Consider the following 14654-nt stretch of genomic DNA (forward strand, 5'->3'; position numbering starts at 1 on the left):
TGCCAACGAAGAGTTAACAATGGGAAGGCATTCGGATGACTGTGCCTTTTATCATCACTGTGGGGAAACTGGAAAGGTAAGGCAGGAAGGGAACGCCTTAGCCTCCCAGCAGTTTCAAGAGCTCTGTGAAAATAAGTGGTGGAAGAGAAGTCTGCAAACACCTCACGCTGCTGGAGTGTTTTACTCTAATGACATGGTATCAGGTAAGTGGGGAGGCGCGGGTTTCCTAGCAGCATAGTGCTGTTTTGGGGCAAGAGACTTACTTTTGCAGTCACTACTGGTTCTGATCCACTTTACAAGCCATCTCTGCTCACCTGGGGTGTCAATCAACTCCCAATCCAGCCCTACAGCTGAATACAGTCTGTGGCATAAGGGAGAAACAAACCAGAGAGACCCTGGTGAAGGCTCAGTTGGAGTGGATTAACTGCAAACACCAAAGTTTTTCAAAAGAGCTTCGCTTCCATATAGGCCCCTCAGTGAGAGTTGCTGGATGCTTAACACTTCTGAGAATCTGGTCCAGTGGGTCAAATCCTGAGGGTACTGCCCTTGGTGGTGCTTGCAGGAGTTCAGCACAGGCTCAGAGGGAGGATTTTCAACTTCTGGACCATTGGCAGCAGAGGCAGGATGCAAAAGCCAAAATGTTGCTCCCCTTTCATCTCTATTCCTCTTTCAGAATTTCCCTCTAGATTGCTACTGCGGCATCAAGGCGCTGTGTTTGCACTGGAGTGTAAATTCAGCAGACTCTTCTAAAGCCTCTCACAAGTGCGGTTGAATTGTCAACCAGGCTTCCATTGGAATGTGCAGGAAGTGAAAAATCCTCCCCAAATAAACAGACGAAACGAAGCATGTGGAACACAAAGAGCAGAAACTAGAACCATGCCAGAATATGGTGGGCTGCTTAGAGACATGAGAACGGCCATACTGGGTCACATCAAAGGTCCATCCAGCCCAATATCCTGTCTTCTGACAGTGACCAATGCCAGGTGTCCCAGAGGGAGTGAACCTAACAGGTAGTGATCAAGTGATCTCTCTCCTGCCATCCATCTCCACCCTCTGACAAACAGAGGCTAGGAACACCATTCCTTATCCATCCTGGCTAATAGCCATTAAAGGACTTAACCACCATGAATTTATCCAGTTCTCTCTCAAACCCTGTTATAGTCCTAGCCTTCACAGCCTCCTCAGGCAAGGAGTTCCACAGGTTGACTGTGTGCTGTGAAGAAGAACTTCCTTTTATTCGTTTTAAACCTGCTGCCCATTAATTTCATTTGCTGGGCCCTAGTTCTTCTAGTATGGGAACAAATAAATAACTTTTTCCACTTTCTTCACACCACTCATGATTTTATATACCTCTATCCTATCCCCCCTTAGTCTCCTCTTTTCCAAGCTGAAAAGTCCTAGCCTCTTCAATCTCTCCTCATATGGGACCCGTTCCAAACCCCTAATCATTTTAGTTGCCCTTCTCTGAATCTTTTCTAGTGCCAGTATATCTTTTTTTAGATGAGGAGACCACATCTGTATGCAGTATTCAAGATGTGGGCGTACCATGGATTTATAAGGGCAATAAGATCTTCTCTGCCTTATCCTCTATCCCTTTTTTAATGATGCCTAACATCCTGTTTGCTTTTCTGACTGCCGCTGCACACTGCCTGGACGTCTTCAGAGAACTATCCACAATGACTCCAAGATCTCTTTCCTGATTAGTTGTAGCTAAATTAGCCGCCATATATTGTATGTATAGTTGGGGTCATTTTTTCCAATGTGCATTACTTTACATTTATCCATATTACATTGCATTTGCCATTTTGTTGCCCAGTCACTTAGTTTTGTGAGCTCTTTTTGAAGTTCTTCACAGTTAGCTTTGGGCTTAAGTATCTTGAGCAGTTTAGTATCATCTGCAAACTTTGCCACCTTTGTTTACTCGTTTCTCCAGATCATTGAATGTTGAATGTTGAATAGGATTGGTTCCAGGACTGACCCTTGGGGAACAGCACTAGTTACCCCTCTCCATTCTGAATATTTACCATTTATTCCTACCCTTTGTTCCCTGTCTTTTAACCAGTTCTCAGTCTATGAAAGGATCTTCCCTCTTATCCCCTGACAACTTAATTTACATAAGAGCGTTTGGTGAGGGACCTTGTCAAAGGCTTTCTGGAAATCTAATCTAAAGACGACTCTTTAGAGTGGGGGGACCAGTTGCCTAGGGTCATTGGCAGTGAGAGATTGAGCCTTTAGGTCACTGGTTGGAATCTAGGTTAGGTTTGATAGTCACATTGCTTTTTGCAAACTGAACTGGGAGGGGGGTCTCCATCCAACCTCTACTGTGCAGGTATCCCTGACCATGGCAGCATGACTTGGCTGGTAAGCTCTTTGGGCTAAGGACCATCTTTTTGTTCTGCATTTGTACAGCACCTAGCACAATGCATCCTGGGTCAATCAGCTGCTACTGGAATAGAAATGGGGCTAGCAAGAGAAAATGAGACTCTGGGATGTGGAAGGCCTGGGTTGCAGTCCCTGCTCCAATGAAAATGGATTGATATAAAGTGGAACAGCTTCCACAGAAGAGACTGCAACCCCCCACCACAGCATGCCCTATACCCAGGTGATTCAGGCACTCATGGAAGGCTGGGTTCAAAGACCCTGCTTCAGAACGGATTCAAACGTGTCTTCTATGTGCCAGGTCAGAGCATGCTCTAAGCACGGGCGTAATGGTTATGGGGTGTTAGCCCCATCAGCCTTCCTTTGTGACTGATTGTCTTTGCTTTGATTTTAAAAATGCCTGGGAACTACATGTTTTGGGTCAAATGAAGCATTTCATTCAAACCCAAGATGACGTTTTTGTTTTGTGTTTTAACTTTTTGGTGGCAAAAAAATGTTGGTTTCGCTTCCCCGTGAACAGTTTCTTTTTCGCAATGGCCACTGCACCAAAACCTTGGTTCCGTGCACAGCTATATGCAACACCATGTCACTTTAAAACCACTTACAGATTAGTAAATATCCACTGTGTTAGGGAAGTGAGTCACTGGCTGTGGAACTACACCCAATCAGCAAGGAGTCTGGAGAGGGACGGAGCATTAAAGACCACAGCCTCTCAAAATCAGAGCTGGATTCCCAAAGGAGCTGGTGGTGGTGGTATGTCCTTTCAGAGACTGGCCCTAAATCAGGACTCAAGTGACTAGTCCCATTGACGTCAAGGGTGAAGGTGCTCAGCACCTGGCAGGACTGGAGCTTCGGAGAGGCCTGTCTGAGTCAGCACCTTTGAAGGTAAAGCCCTTGCTGGGGCTCTGCTTTGCAACATTCGCTCTTCCATTTCTGCAGCACCTTTCTCTTCCCTCCAGTGCTTGGACTGAGGTTCACTGCACAGCCAGCAAGCTGGGAGCATGCTCTCCTCATTGGGGTTCTTCGGCCCTACACCAGGGGTGGGCAAACTACGGCCCACAAGCTCCTGCTGGGGAGTGGGGTCTGGTGCTTGCCCTGGTCTGGTGCTCCAGCTGGGGCGCTAGGTCGAGGGCCACTCCACACAGCTCCTGGTAGCCGCGGCATGGCCATGCTCCAACGGCCCCCTCCAGCGCTCCAACGGGAGCTGCAGGGGCGGTGCCTGTGGATGGGGCAGCGCGCAGAGCCACCCGGACATGCATCCACATAGGAGCTGGAGAAGGGACATGCCACTGCTTCCAGAAGCCGTTTGAGGTAAGCGCCGCTTGGAGCCTGCACCCCTGAGCCTCTCCCCATGCCCCTGCCCCAGCCCTGATCACCCTCCTGCCCTCCAAACCCAATCCCAGCCCGGAGCACCCTCCTGCACCCCAAACCTCTCCTCCCCAACCCCACCCCAGAACCTGCACCCCTGATCCCCTGAACATGAAAAGGTGGGAGTTGCCCATTTAAGACAGTTTGACAAGAAGCTGTGTGGATACTTAACATGGGGAAATAGATTCAATGTGTGTAATGGCTCGGGCTATCTTGATTATCACTACAAAAGTGTTTTTCTCCTGCTGACAACAGTTCATCTTAATTAATTAACCTCTTAGAGTTGGTTGGGCAACTCCCACCTTTTCATGTTCTGTCTCTGTGTATATATATCTCCTCAGTATATGTTCCATTCTATGCATCCGATGAACTGGGCTGTAGCCCACGAAAGCTTATGCTCAAATAAATGTGTTAGTCTCTAAGGTGCCACAAGTACTCCTGTTCTTTTTGCAGATACAGACTAACACAGCTGCTACTCTGAATTCTGGAGGCAGAATTTATTTCTAGTCTCTCACTATGGCATTAGTGTGTGCAGGTCAAAGTGACTCCTGGATTGCTCTGTAGCTGAGTTTTGTGGGTTGTAGCTAGGTATGTTTTGTGCTCACATTTCAGTGCCCAGCTGAACAGGAGCCCAAGCCAATGAAGGGCTGGCGTGTTGTCTCACAATCCGGCCTGCGGAAGAGGCAGTGTGGAGCTCTAAGAGCAGATCATGAGACAAACTGTGACTCAGAGTCACAGCTCACTGCTTCCCCTGTGGATTACTTCCCACCTCATGCTAGCTCAGTGCTGATGCAATTTTGGAGAGGAAGAAGGTGGAGGGATTTCAAATGAAGTTTCTGCCCCGCCTGCACAGGTATGAGAGAAGCTACTGGTCTTACAAGGGCTGCTTCTGTCCACTTCACTGTGCTAGGGGATATAAGGGGCTGTCTTGCTCTCCTTTACTCCTGCTTGGCTGTGCAGGCCTCTCGTTAAGTGTTACAGTAAGATCTAAATAAGATCCCAGAGCGATTGTACTGGGCACTGTACAAACATGTAACAAAAAGGCAGGACCTGCCCCGGATAGCTTAAAATGCAGGTATAAAATGAGACACAACAGGTGGACAAACACACATGGGGAGAACACAAGATGATAATGAGCTGGTTAACAAGCAGATACCATCTGGCCCCAAGTCAACCGCAGACTAAAATGGAGGGTAAATAGTAGAAACTGATTTAGATCTTTCAGTTTCAATAGATAACATCTGGGTTTACAGCCTCACAGGGTGCCATATGCTTTTAAGTTAACAAGGTGCTTTTAAATACAAAGACTGATACTGAAGTAGAAACTGTAGGACACTTCTCTGACCCAATTTGTGTCAGCGTGGTAGCCAGGTTAGTCTGCATCAGCAAAAAGAAAAGAATAGGAGTACTTGTGGCACCTTAGAAACTAACAAATTTATTTGAGCATAAGCTTTCATGGGCTAAAACCCACTTCATCAGATGCATGCAGTGGAAAATACAGTAGGAAAATCTATATACGCAGAGAACATGAAAAAATGGGTGTTGCCATACTAACTATAACAAGAGCAATCAGTTAAGATGGGCTATTAGCAGCAGGCAAAAAACAACTTTTGCAGTGATAATCAGGATGGCCCATTTCCAACAGTTGATAACAAGGTGTGAGTAACAGCAGGGGGGAAAATGAGCATGGGGAAATGTTGCTGAACTGCTGTTTTAAAATTTATTTTAGCCTGACACCTAGTGGTCAGTTCCTGGACAGCAGCTGAGTCACTTGATTTGAGTAAAAGCAGCAGAGTCCCGTGACACCGTATAGACTAACAGACGTATTGGAGCATGAGCTTTCGTGGGTGAATACCCACTTCGTCGGATGCATGCATCTGTTAGTCTCTAAGGTGCCACAGGACTCTTTGCTGCTTTTACAGATCCAGACTAACATGGCTACCCCTCTGATACTTGATTTGAGTAGGGAAGCAACTGCCAATTTTATTGCAAGTGCTTGGGTGAGTCATTCAGCCTTTAGAACAAAGTGTATGAGGCAGAGCCCTGCCTAATAAAATACACAGATCTAACTGCAACTGCCATTTAAACCAGAGATCCAGATATGAGGGCGGTTCCTCTGACAAGGTGTTTGAGAAGAATCTTTACAAGAGCATGGAAGTATTGAGTGCAGCCTATTAGCCCCTGGAGTTTTCCACATGTTTAATGGTTGAGGTCGTGTTTTTGAATGTGAAAAAAAGGCAATATGAATGCCAGGCATCACTACTTTGGTAAGCAAGATTTTTGGACTTAGGCAATGCAAACCGCAGTATAGCAGAATGTGGTAAGATATCTCGCTTGCTTGGGGTCGAGCCAGTTATCTAGAACTCTTTTTATTTTTTCATGTTAAAGGCTTTAGTCTTCCTGTTCAGAGTTTGCTTACTAAGATTCAGAGTTATTAGATTTTAGAAACCAGTCAAGTCTATTAATTGAGCAACCCCCTGACAATTAATAAAAATGTAGCAGGTTCACACACAAATCCTGGCGAATGACGTGCTCTTGTAATAAGAGCCTAGAAGTTCTCACCTAACTCTTCAGTCTCTTTGTATACATGTACTGACCCACTAGGGTTACCACCTGGCTGGTATTTTACCAGCCTTGGATGGTTTTTGTAGTGGATTTGCTAGTTGCCAGAAAAATAATTTACTCTGCTGGGTTTTTTTGCATGGGTCTAAAGATTTGCATTCTCACAATACACTGGGATACCTAATGTTAAAAGTTTGTGTCCAGCTCAAGATGTTGCAGTGGTCCCCACTTCCACAGTTTAAGTGAAAACAGATCAAACTTGTTGAAAATACAGCAGCTGACTGCCCACCAACAGACAAGCACACTGCATACCCTGTGAGAGAGGGTTTGAGTCATGCAAGAGTGAGGAGACCTGCATTATCATCAGTCTTCTCTCTGTGTTCTCTTTCTAGATAACATAAGTGGCTGCTGAAGGTGAGGGGTTGCAGAGTTGCCTTGTGGTTGGGAGTGCGGTGGACTTGCAGTGGGAGGGGGCGGAGGTTTGCATTTCAAAGGTGGTAACTCTATTACCCACCCAGGGAGAGCATTAAGAGTGTTCCTGATCAGGAGAGTGATGGCAAAGGTCAAACTGAAAACAAGAATCCCTAACTCTAGTGCAGTGGTTCCTAAACTGGGGTTCATGAAATGTATCAGGGGGTTCTCAGACAAAAAATTCTGTAATGGCGGACAGAGTGGTCCTTAGAGACCCCACGCACGCGGTCTGGCAGCCTGAGCCCTGTGACCATGACTTCCTGGCAGAACAAATTTAAGCTTTGCTGTAGTCATGCGTTGTTTGCCTGGACTGCTCAAGACCTGAATGCTTGTGGGAGGAATGCTTTATTGAGTTGGCTTCTTAAATACCTTCGTGCTGCTTCACGTCTGGTACTCCTTGATGAAACATGTAGAAGGCATAATCAGTGATATGAGCTACAAAAGTGAAATCTTGGAAGAGTGTTGCCATTTTCATAATGTAATAAAATTAATAATGTCATGATAAATAATAATGTAGTAATAAAGAGTGTGTCATAAGCGTGTCATAGAAAACCCAAATTATTTCCAAGGTCGCTGCTTCTATAATTTATGCTCAAGTAAGGGAGAAAATCCCTGGAAATATTCATTTTTAGGAGAGGGTTCACGAGATTTGATATTTTCATGAAAGGGGTTCACGGGGGGTTAAAGTTTGGGAACCACTGGGCTAGCGGTATGAACATAGGCCTAGAAGTCCTAAAGACACTCTGTGCCTTGAATCCAAAGTTTTCAAAATGGCCTCTGATTCAGAGTGCCCATCGGGCCTGGTTTTCAAAGGGCTGAGCATCCACCACTCCTAATGAAGTCAACAGAAGCTGTGGCTCCCTGGAAAATCAGGCCCAGCGTGGCTCATGGGAAGCACTCTAAACTAAACCCCTCCAAATCAAAGGCCACCTTTAGACATTCTGGCCTTAACATATCTGTGCCTCATTGTCCCCTTTTATGACAAAGAAAATTATATGCATGGTGCAGAAGTTGTAAGGACTTACTAGTTAGTGCGTGGAAAGCATTTTAAAGGTGCAAAGTGTCATATGTGCTTAAATTGAATCAGAGAACTAATTGCACATCTAGAGACAATTCCTCACTTCATCATTGGTCTGCTCTGATCCTGGCTTAATGAACAAATAGAACAGGACCTGCTTGAAGATAGCCACCTGGGCTTTCCCAATCTCCGCTTGTCTTAACTTGCTCCTGGGTTGACCCTGGGCTCAACTATTCCAATGAGATCTGCACAAATTAGAGTGTTTTGTTTTTCTTTAAGTAAGTGCTGCTTTTGATGATGGTTTCAGAGTAGCAGTCGTGTTAGTCTGTAGCCGCAAAAAGAACAGGAGTACTTGTGGCACCTGAGACACTAACTAAATTTGTTAGTCTCTAAGGTGCCACAAGTCCTCCTGTTCTTTTTGATGTTGGGTGACTGATCAAAAGTTCAGATTCTACCATAACTAAGCATAAGGGTAATTAACTGAGTTACATTCCCCATTGTAAGACGCTAATAAATCTAACATCACTTTTCTTGCTGTTTTTTTAGTTCTAAAAGATCCCAAAATTTAAAGTGTAAGGACAAAAACACCTGCAACTCAGCTAGATCCATGGCAGCTACTCCATCACCTCTGCTACCTACAGGTATGAAGCGCTTGAAAGCTTGGCAGGTTGCAGACCTGGTAAGGAGTCAGTAAATCACAGCTTGGTTTACTAGCTGGCAGGGTAAAGCAACACCTCTTGCATGACGTGAAATGAAGAGGCAGATTTATATGTAGCCTCATCTTACAATACATCATCTTAGCAGGAGGGGCAGAAGTTTATAATAAGCCAAACTGTAGAAGCATTTGTGAATGCAAGATTGTTTCTGCTGAAAACTGTAGGAAAAACACATGCTGTGCATGCAGCTTCTATTTTTTTCCTATTTTTCCCTGTCCAAAAGACCCCTTTATAACTGTCCCACATGAAGACAAACAGACATCCCTAAACAAAGAATCTCACTCCCTGTTGACTCAAAATATAGCCAGAAGAAATTGTCTCAGGTTGAGAACTTGTAAGACAATTTGGAACGGAGCTACTGCCAGACCATTCCTGCTGGTAGCACTGCTGCTATTTATAACATGCTGTGCAAGGAGATAGCCTGATTACATAATGCCACAGAATGATGGGAAAGATGCTGTTAAATCAGTTCTGCCTTTTAAACCAAGTCTTGGAGTCTTGAACTGAGCAAAACTCACAGATTCCAACAGGCATGTTGCACCATTAAAGTCCACAGATTTGGCAAAAAGTGTTGATTACCTCTGGGCTGCTAATCAAGGCCACTGCTCTAATCATTCAATTAATTAACATGTGGTTTAAAAGTTTCCAGACTTCACTCTCATTCGAGGTTCATCTGTGGTAAATGACAGAATTGGTCAGAAAATTGATTTTCCATGCTGCAAGAAAATGAAATTTCAGGACAAAAAATTGACTCAAAACATTTAGTTTGGATTGCAACCATTTTTTTTAAAATATATATAATGAAGTGAGCTTCAAACCAGAGTCATTTTGCCATGGAAAAACGAAAACTTTTTGATCTAAAAGCGTCAAACTGGGCTGTTTTTACATTTTTCAAAACTCTTCCTATTTTTTTCTAAACAAAATGTCAATATAATTTCACTAAAAATTTTTTTTTTGCCAAAAGGGCCTTTTCATAAGAACCATATTGGGTCAGACCAAAGGTCCATCTAGCCCAGTATCCTGTCTTCCAACTGTGGTCAATGCCAGGTGCCCCAGAGGGAATGAACAGAACAGGTAATCATCAAGTGATCCATCCCCTGTCACCCATTCCCAGCTTCTGGCAAACAGAGGCTAAGGACACCATTCCTGCCCATCCTGGCTAGTAGCCATTGATGGACCTATCCTCCATGAACTTATCTAGTTCTTTTTTGAACCCTGTTATAGTCCTGGCCTTCACAACATCCTCTGGCAAGGAGTTCCACAGACTGACTCTGCGTTGTGGGAAGAAATACTTTCTTTTTATTTTAAACCTGTTTTCAGACCAAAAACTATTTCAATGAAAAATTTTCAACCAGCACTACTAAACAAGTCTTAGGATAAGACCTATTCTTGTGTAACTAGATGCCTCCAAAGGCTTTACTGTAAGTGCCTTGAAGATGCTTCAATAACAGTGTCATTTACATTCTTCCCTCCCTCCTCTCTCTTCTCAATTTCACCCCCTGGCGTTGTAAAGAAGAGCTGACCACCACTTTTCTGAAGAGGATAAATACGCCGTCTCTCCAAGAAGAAGCCAGTGTGGGTGTCATCACAGGTAGGACATTACTATCATTGCACATTGATCCCAACCAGCACACAGGCCATCACGCTGCTCTGCACCACGATACATAGGTATATAGACACTTTCCAGGTAAAACTCAGAGCCTAATCAAAGTAGCTCACCTTACAGGACTTACTCATCTTTCTTCCACGCAGAGGCATTAATGATTCTTTTCACTGCCGCAAGGGGCCATATTGCAAGACAGATGACCTTGGCAATTCCAAGCTAAGGCACAAAATTTCAGCACTCGGTAGATATGCACGCCAGGAATGCACCACACCAAGTCATATCACCGAGGGGTTAACTGTGATAACAGCGCCTGAAGCTAGGTCACTTTTATCCAGCTGACAGCTGCAGAACTTTTCCAGGCAGAGGAGTTTAATAGCCTCTCAGTCCCTTTTTACTGAGAACAACTCTAGAGTGGCCCTCCATAGATGACCTACATGAACTAAAGCAACAGTGAATTTCTCCCAGCCCAGGATCTAAGCACAGAGAGGAGACAAAAGATATAGTTCAGGTCAGGATTAAAAAAAAAAAAACAAAAAAACCCCACCACCACACACTAAAGGTACCAGCGGGTAGATTGATCTATTGGGGATCGATTTATCACATCTAGTGTGTATGCGATAAATTGATTCCTGATCGCTCTGCCATTGACTCCTGTACTCCACCGTGGTGCGAGGCGGAAGCGGAGTCAACAGTGGAGCAGCAGCAGTCGACCTCATGCCGGGAGGACGTGAGGTAAGTCGACCTAAGATACGTCGACTTCTGCTACACTATTCTTGTAGCTGAAGTTGCATATCTTAGGTTGATATCCCCACCGCTGCCAGTGTAGACCAGGACTAAGAGAAAGAAGAGGAAATGGATGTAGGAAAAAAAATATCTATGGGTTATTCAGCTACTCACCCAACCAAATCAATGCCACCTCCATCTCTGTCCATGCACATAAGGTTAGTCTTGGCTCTTAGCCAGTCTCCAAGCCTTGCCATAGGCTGCTTCGATACCGTATTTCCCAGTGTAACACTTTATTACAGGTGCCGTTGTCTGAAGCATCTCTTCTGGGTATAGTGTGTTGCTGGTTAAGAGCGATCTGCGTGCTAATGGCTGAAATGTTGAAATAACTTCCCGTAACAGAGACCAGTAGTCAGAAACTGCTGATAAACTGTTTTTTCTAACACCTTAGCATAATCTCAGCTGCTTTACTAATATTCCAAAAGATATTCTATTTAAAGATCAGGAAAAAGAGGAGTGTCCTATATCATTTTCACCCAGTGGTTAATCACTTTCATTCTAAACATCATGACAAATCCATCTTGCTTCTGAAGCTTTCAAACATTAATTGCTTAATCTTCTCAACAGCAAGTGAGATATTACTGTCATTTTCTGGGTAGGGAACTGAGGAACAGAAACGTTGAATGGCAAGTCCAAGATCACAAGTCACAGAGCTAGACATGAAACCCACGTCTTTTCCTGTGCAGTCCCTGCCACACAGTTTCCCCAAATCCGTGCATGAATATAGTAAATGATATTACAGGACTATATGGTTCCCATCAGCATAGTATCTGAGCCTCTCACACTCTTAACATAGTAAATCACATACGATGAGGTAGTACTTTCCTATCCTTTCCATTTTACAGATGAGGAACTGAGGCATACAGACCAAGCGATAAATTTTAAAAGGTATTTAGGTGCCTAAAGATTGTGGCAAAATGTCTGATGATGGGATGGTGGATCCCGTCCTTTACTTGGTGGGGAGCTAGGACGCCACCCCCTCGCCTCTGCTCTTGGGGTGCTGAGGGTCCCGCTAGTGGCCCAGGAAGGTGGTAGAGGAGGAAAGCAGGGAAGGGGGTCTGGGTTTGCTCCACACTCTGAGCCCCAGCCCCTGCAGGTTTCTTACCCTCTTCCCCCTTGGGTCGGTCCTTGACGTTGGGGCAGAGTCTCCCTTCCTCCAGTCTTCTGGTCTTTCGGTTCTCAGCAACATGCCTCTCAACTTCAGTCCTCTCTCTTTCCTTGCACCACCCTGTCTGCCTGAAGCAGGGTTTTTTTATTAGGTTCCTGAAAAGGACTTAATTGACTACAGGTGCTCCAATTAACCTGTAGTAACCTTCCCTAGTCTACAGGGAACCATGCCTTAATTAGCCTATGGCTTAGATATCTCCCCTTGACCACTCTCCCACTGCTCCCTGGCCCTGCTGTATGGCGAGATGCAGATAGGCACCTAGTGGGATTTTCAATCTGCATCTTTAGGACCCAAAATGCCTTTAAAAATCTGTCCCAAGTGACATGGCCAAGGTCACACATGAAATCTGGGACAGAGCAGGGAATGGAATCTAGACTTAGGGTACGTCTACACTACCCGCCGGATCGGTGGGTAGCAATCGATCTGTCGCAGATCGATTTATCGCATGTAGTGTAGACACAATAAACTGATCCCCGATCACTCTCCCGTCGACTGCTGAACTCCAGCTTGGTGAGAGGTGGAAGCAAAGTCGACGGGGGAGTGGAGGCCGTAGATCCTGTGCTGCGAAGACACAAAGTGATTCTAAGTCAATCTAAGATATGTCGACGTCAGCTACGCTATTCTCGTAGCTGAAGTTGCGTATCTTAGATCGATCCCCGCACCACACACACACCCAATGTAGACCAGGCCTTAAATCCCAGGCTAGCGGTGTACCACTCTGTAGCTCTTCTTTGTCCCCTAAAGTAAATTATTTTTTAATATACACTTTTGTACTATTTTCCCAGTTTGAAATAAATGTAGTCCTGCGAGCATCCCATATTGTTCTGCTGCTCTATGACCAATGCTAGTACTATTACAGATCAAGCAGATTTCCAAGTGAGCAGCTAGAGGCTGACTTGTGCAAGGCCATATCCTAACCTGGCTTTCTTCTTCTTCGGAAGGTGTCATCACAGTGGTTTTCATCACACTACTGACAGTCCTGGTAGTGATCATCATATACCTGTACAAGAATAAAGGTAGCTACCATACCTATGAGCAACCTGAAGCAGATGTGTCAGTACAGATGGAGAACCTGCCTTCCAAAGGAGAAAAGGAGGAATATTTTATATAACCCATAAAGTGGGGCTAACAGCTTCTACGCCGTACTCAGATTTGATGCTAAACTGCCCATGTTTCCTGGACTCTGGGATCTAGAGCCTTTTTTCCCCTAATTTATTATACTTTTCCTTCTTGGATTAATTTAACACGTGCACAATGCTAACCTCAACCATTGTTCCACTGCATAGAATGATTATCAAACCGAAGGAAAGGATCTCCCACTTAGAAGTGATTCAGTTGGAAGCACTACAATGTAAAAGTGCCAGCTGTGATGATAGTGCAATTCCTTGTATGGTTTGTAACAAGGACTAATAAACATCTAAGTCAGGGGTCCGCAACCTTTCAGAAGTGCTGTGTCGTGTCTTCATTTATTCACTCTAATTTAAGGTTTCATGTGCCAGTAATACATGTTAACATTTTTAGAAGGTTTCTTTCTATGTCTATAATATATAACTAAACTATTGTATGTAAAGTAAATAAGTTTTCTAAAATATTTAAGAAGTTTCATTTAAAATTAAACTAAAATGCAGAGCCCCCTCGGCCAGTGGCCAGGACCCCAGCAGTATGAGTGCCACTGAAAATCAGCTCACGTGGCATTTTTGGCATGCGTGCCATAGGCTGCCTACCCCTGATCTAGAGTTTCTCCCTCCTCGAGAAAAGAATGTTCAGGTTGCCTAAAGGAAGGGGGGACTAGATTAAGGGACAACGTTAATAGTTATTATTTGTGTTGTAATTCCTAGAGGCCTCCATCATGCTAGGCTCTGTACAATTACTTGGTAAGTCCCTGCCCCGAAGAATTTAGTCTAAAAGGCCACCAAGTGGGAGGGGAACTGGAAGCACAGATGGGGAAAGTGACTTGCCCAAGGTCACACAGCAAGTCAGTGGCATAGCTGGAAAAGAACCCAGGGCTCCTGATCCCAACCCAGTGTCTTAACCGTTGGAGCACACTGCCTCTCAAAATGAGGACAGTCATTAGCTGACAGAGGCCAGTTAAAGAAACTTGCCTTATGAGCAGATTATTCAGTGTTTTCCACTACAGGGTTTTTCACTTTAGACAAAGGAAATGTAGTGGATTTAATTTACAGTTCCACATGGGGAATTATTAGCTAAATTGGAAAAGATGGGGATCAGTATGAAAATTGAAAGGTGGATAAGGAACTGGTTAAAGAGGAGACTACAACGGGTCCTACTGAAAGGTGAACTGTCAGGCTGGAAGATGGTTACTAGTTGAGTTCCTCAGGGATCGGTTTTTGGACCAATCTTATTTAATCTTTTTATTACTGACCTTGGCACAAAAAGTGGGAATGTGGTAATAAAGTTTGCAGATGAGACAAAGCTGGGAGGTATTGCTAACACAGAGAAGGACCAGGATATCATACAGGAAGATCTGGATGACCTTGTAAACTGAAGTAATAGTAATATGATGAAATTTAATAGTGAAAAGTGCAAGGTCATACATTTAGGGATTAATAACAAGAATTTTGG

At 44.4% G+C, this 14654-nt stretch overlaps 1 protein-coding gene across 2 annotated transcripts; it reads left to right on the plus strand.

Annotated features, from left to right (window-relative positions):
* The first annotated feature begins 2 nt into the window (after nt 1-2).
* Nucleotides 3-13517, plus strand: SMAGP (small cell adhesion glycoprotein). 2 transcript variants are annotated; one of them, XM_050925468.1, is made up of 5 exons: nt 3-1010; nt 2410-3690; nt 8345-8439; nt 10028-10105; nt 13013-13517. In XM_050925468.1, exons 3-5 carry the CDS (start codon nt 8406-8408, stop codon nt 13180-13182), a joined length of 282 nt encoding a protein of 93 aa, XP_050781425.1. In that variant the 5' UTR covers nt 3-1010; nt 2410-3690; nt 8345-8405; the 3' UTR covers nt 13183-13517. The 2 variants fall into 2 exon arrangements, with proteins under 2 accessions (XP_050781425.1, XP_050781426.1); XM_050925469.1 differs by lacking the exon at nt 2410-3690 and having other exon boundaries at nt 3-203.
* Nucleotides 13518-14654: the final 1137 nt, after the last annotated feature.

The sequence above is a fragment of the Gopherus flavomarginatus genome, chromosome 16 (genome assembly GCF_025201925.1).
Source record: "Gopherus flavomarginatus isolate rGopFla2 chromosome 16, rGopFla2.mat.asm, whole genome shotgun sequence".
In the NCBI taxonomy this organism is placed as follows: Eukaryota; Metazoa; Chordata; order Testudines; family Testudinidae; genus Gopherus; species Gopherus flavomarginatus.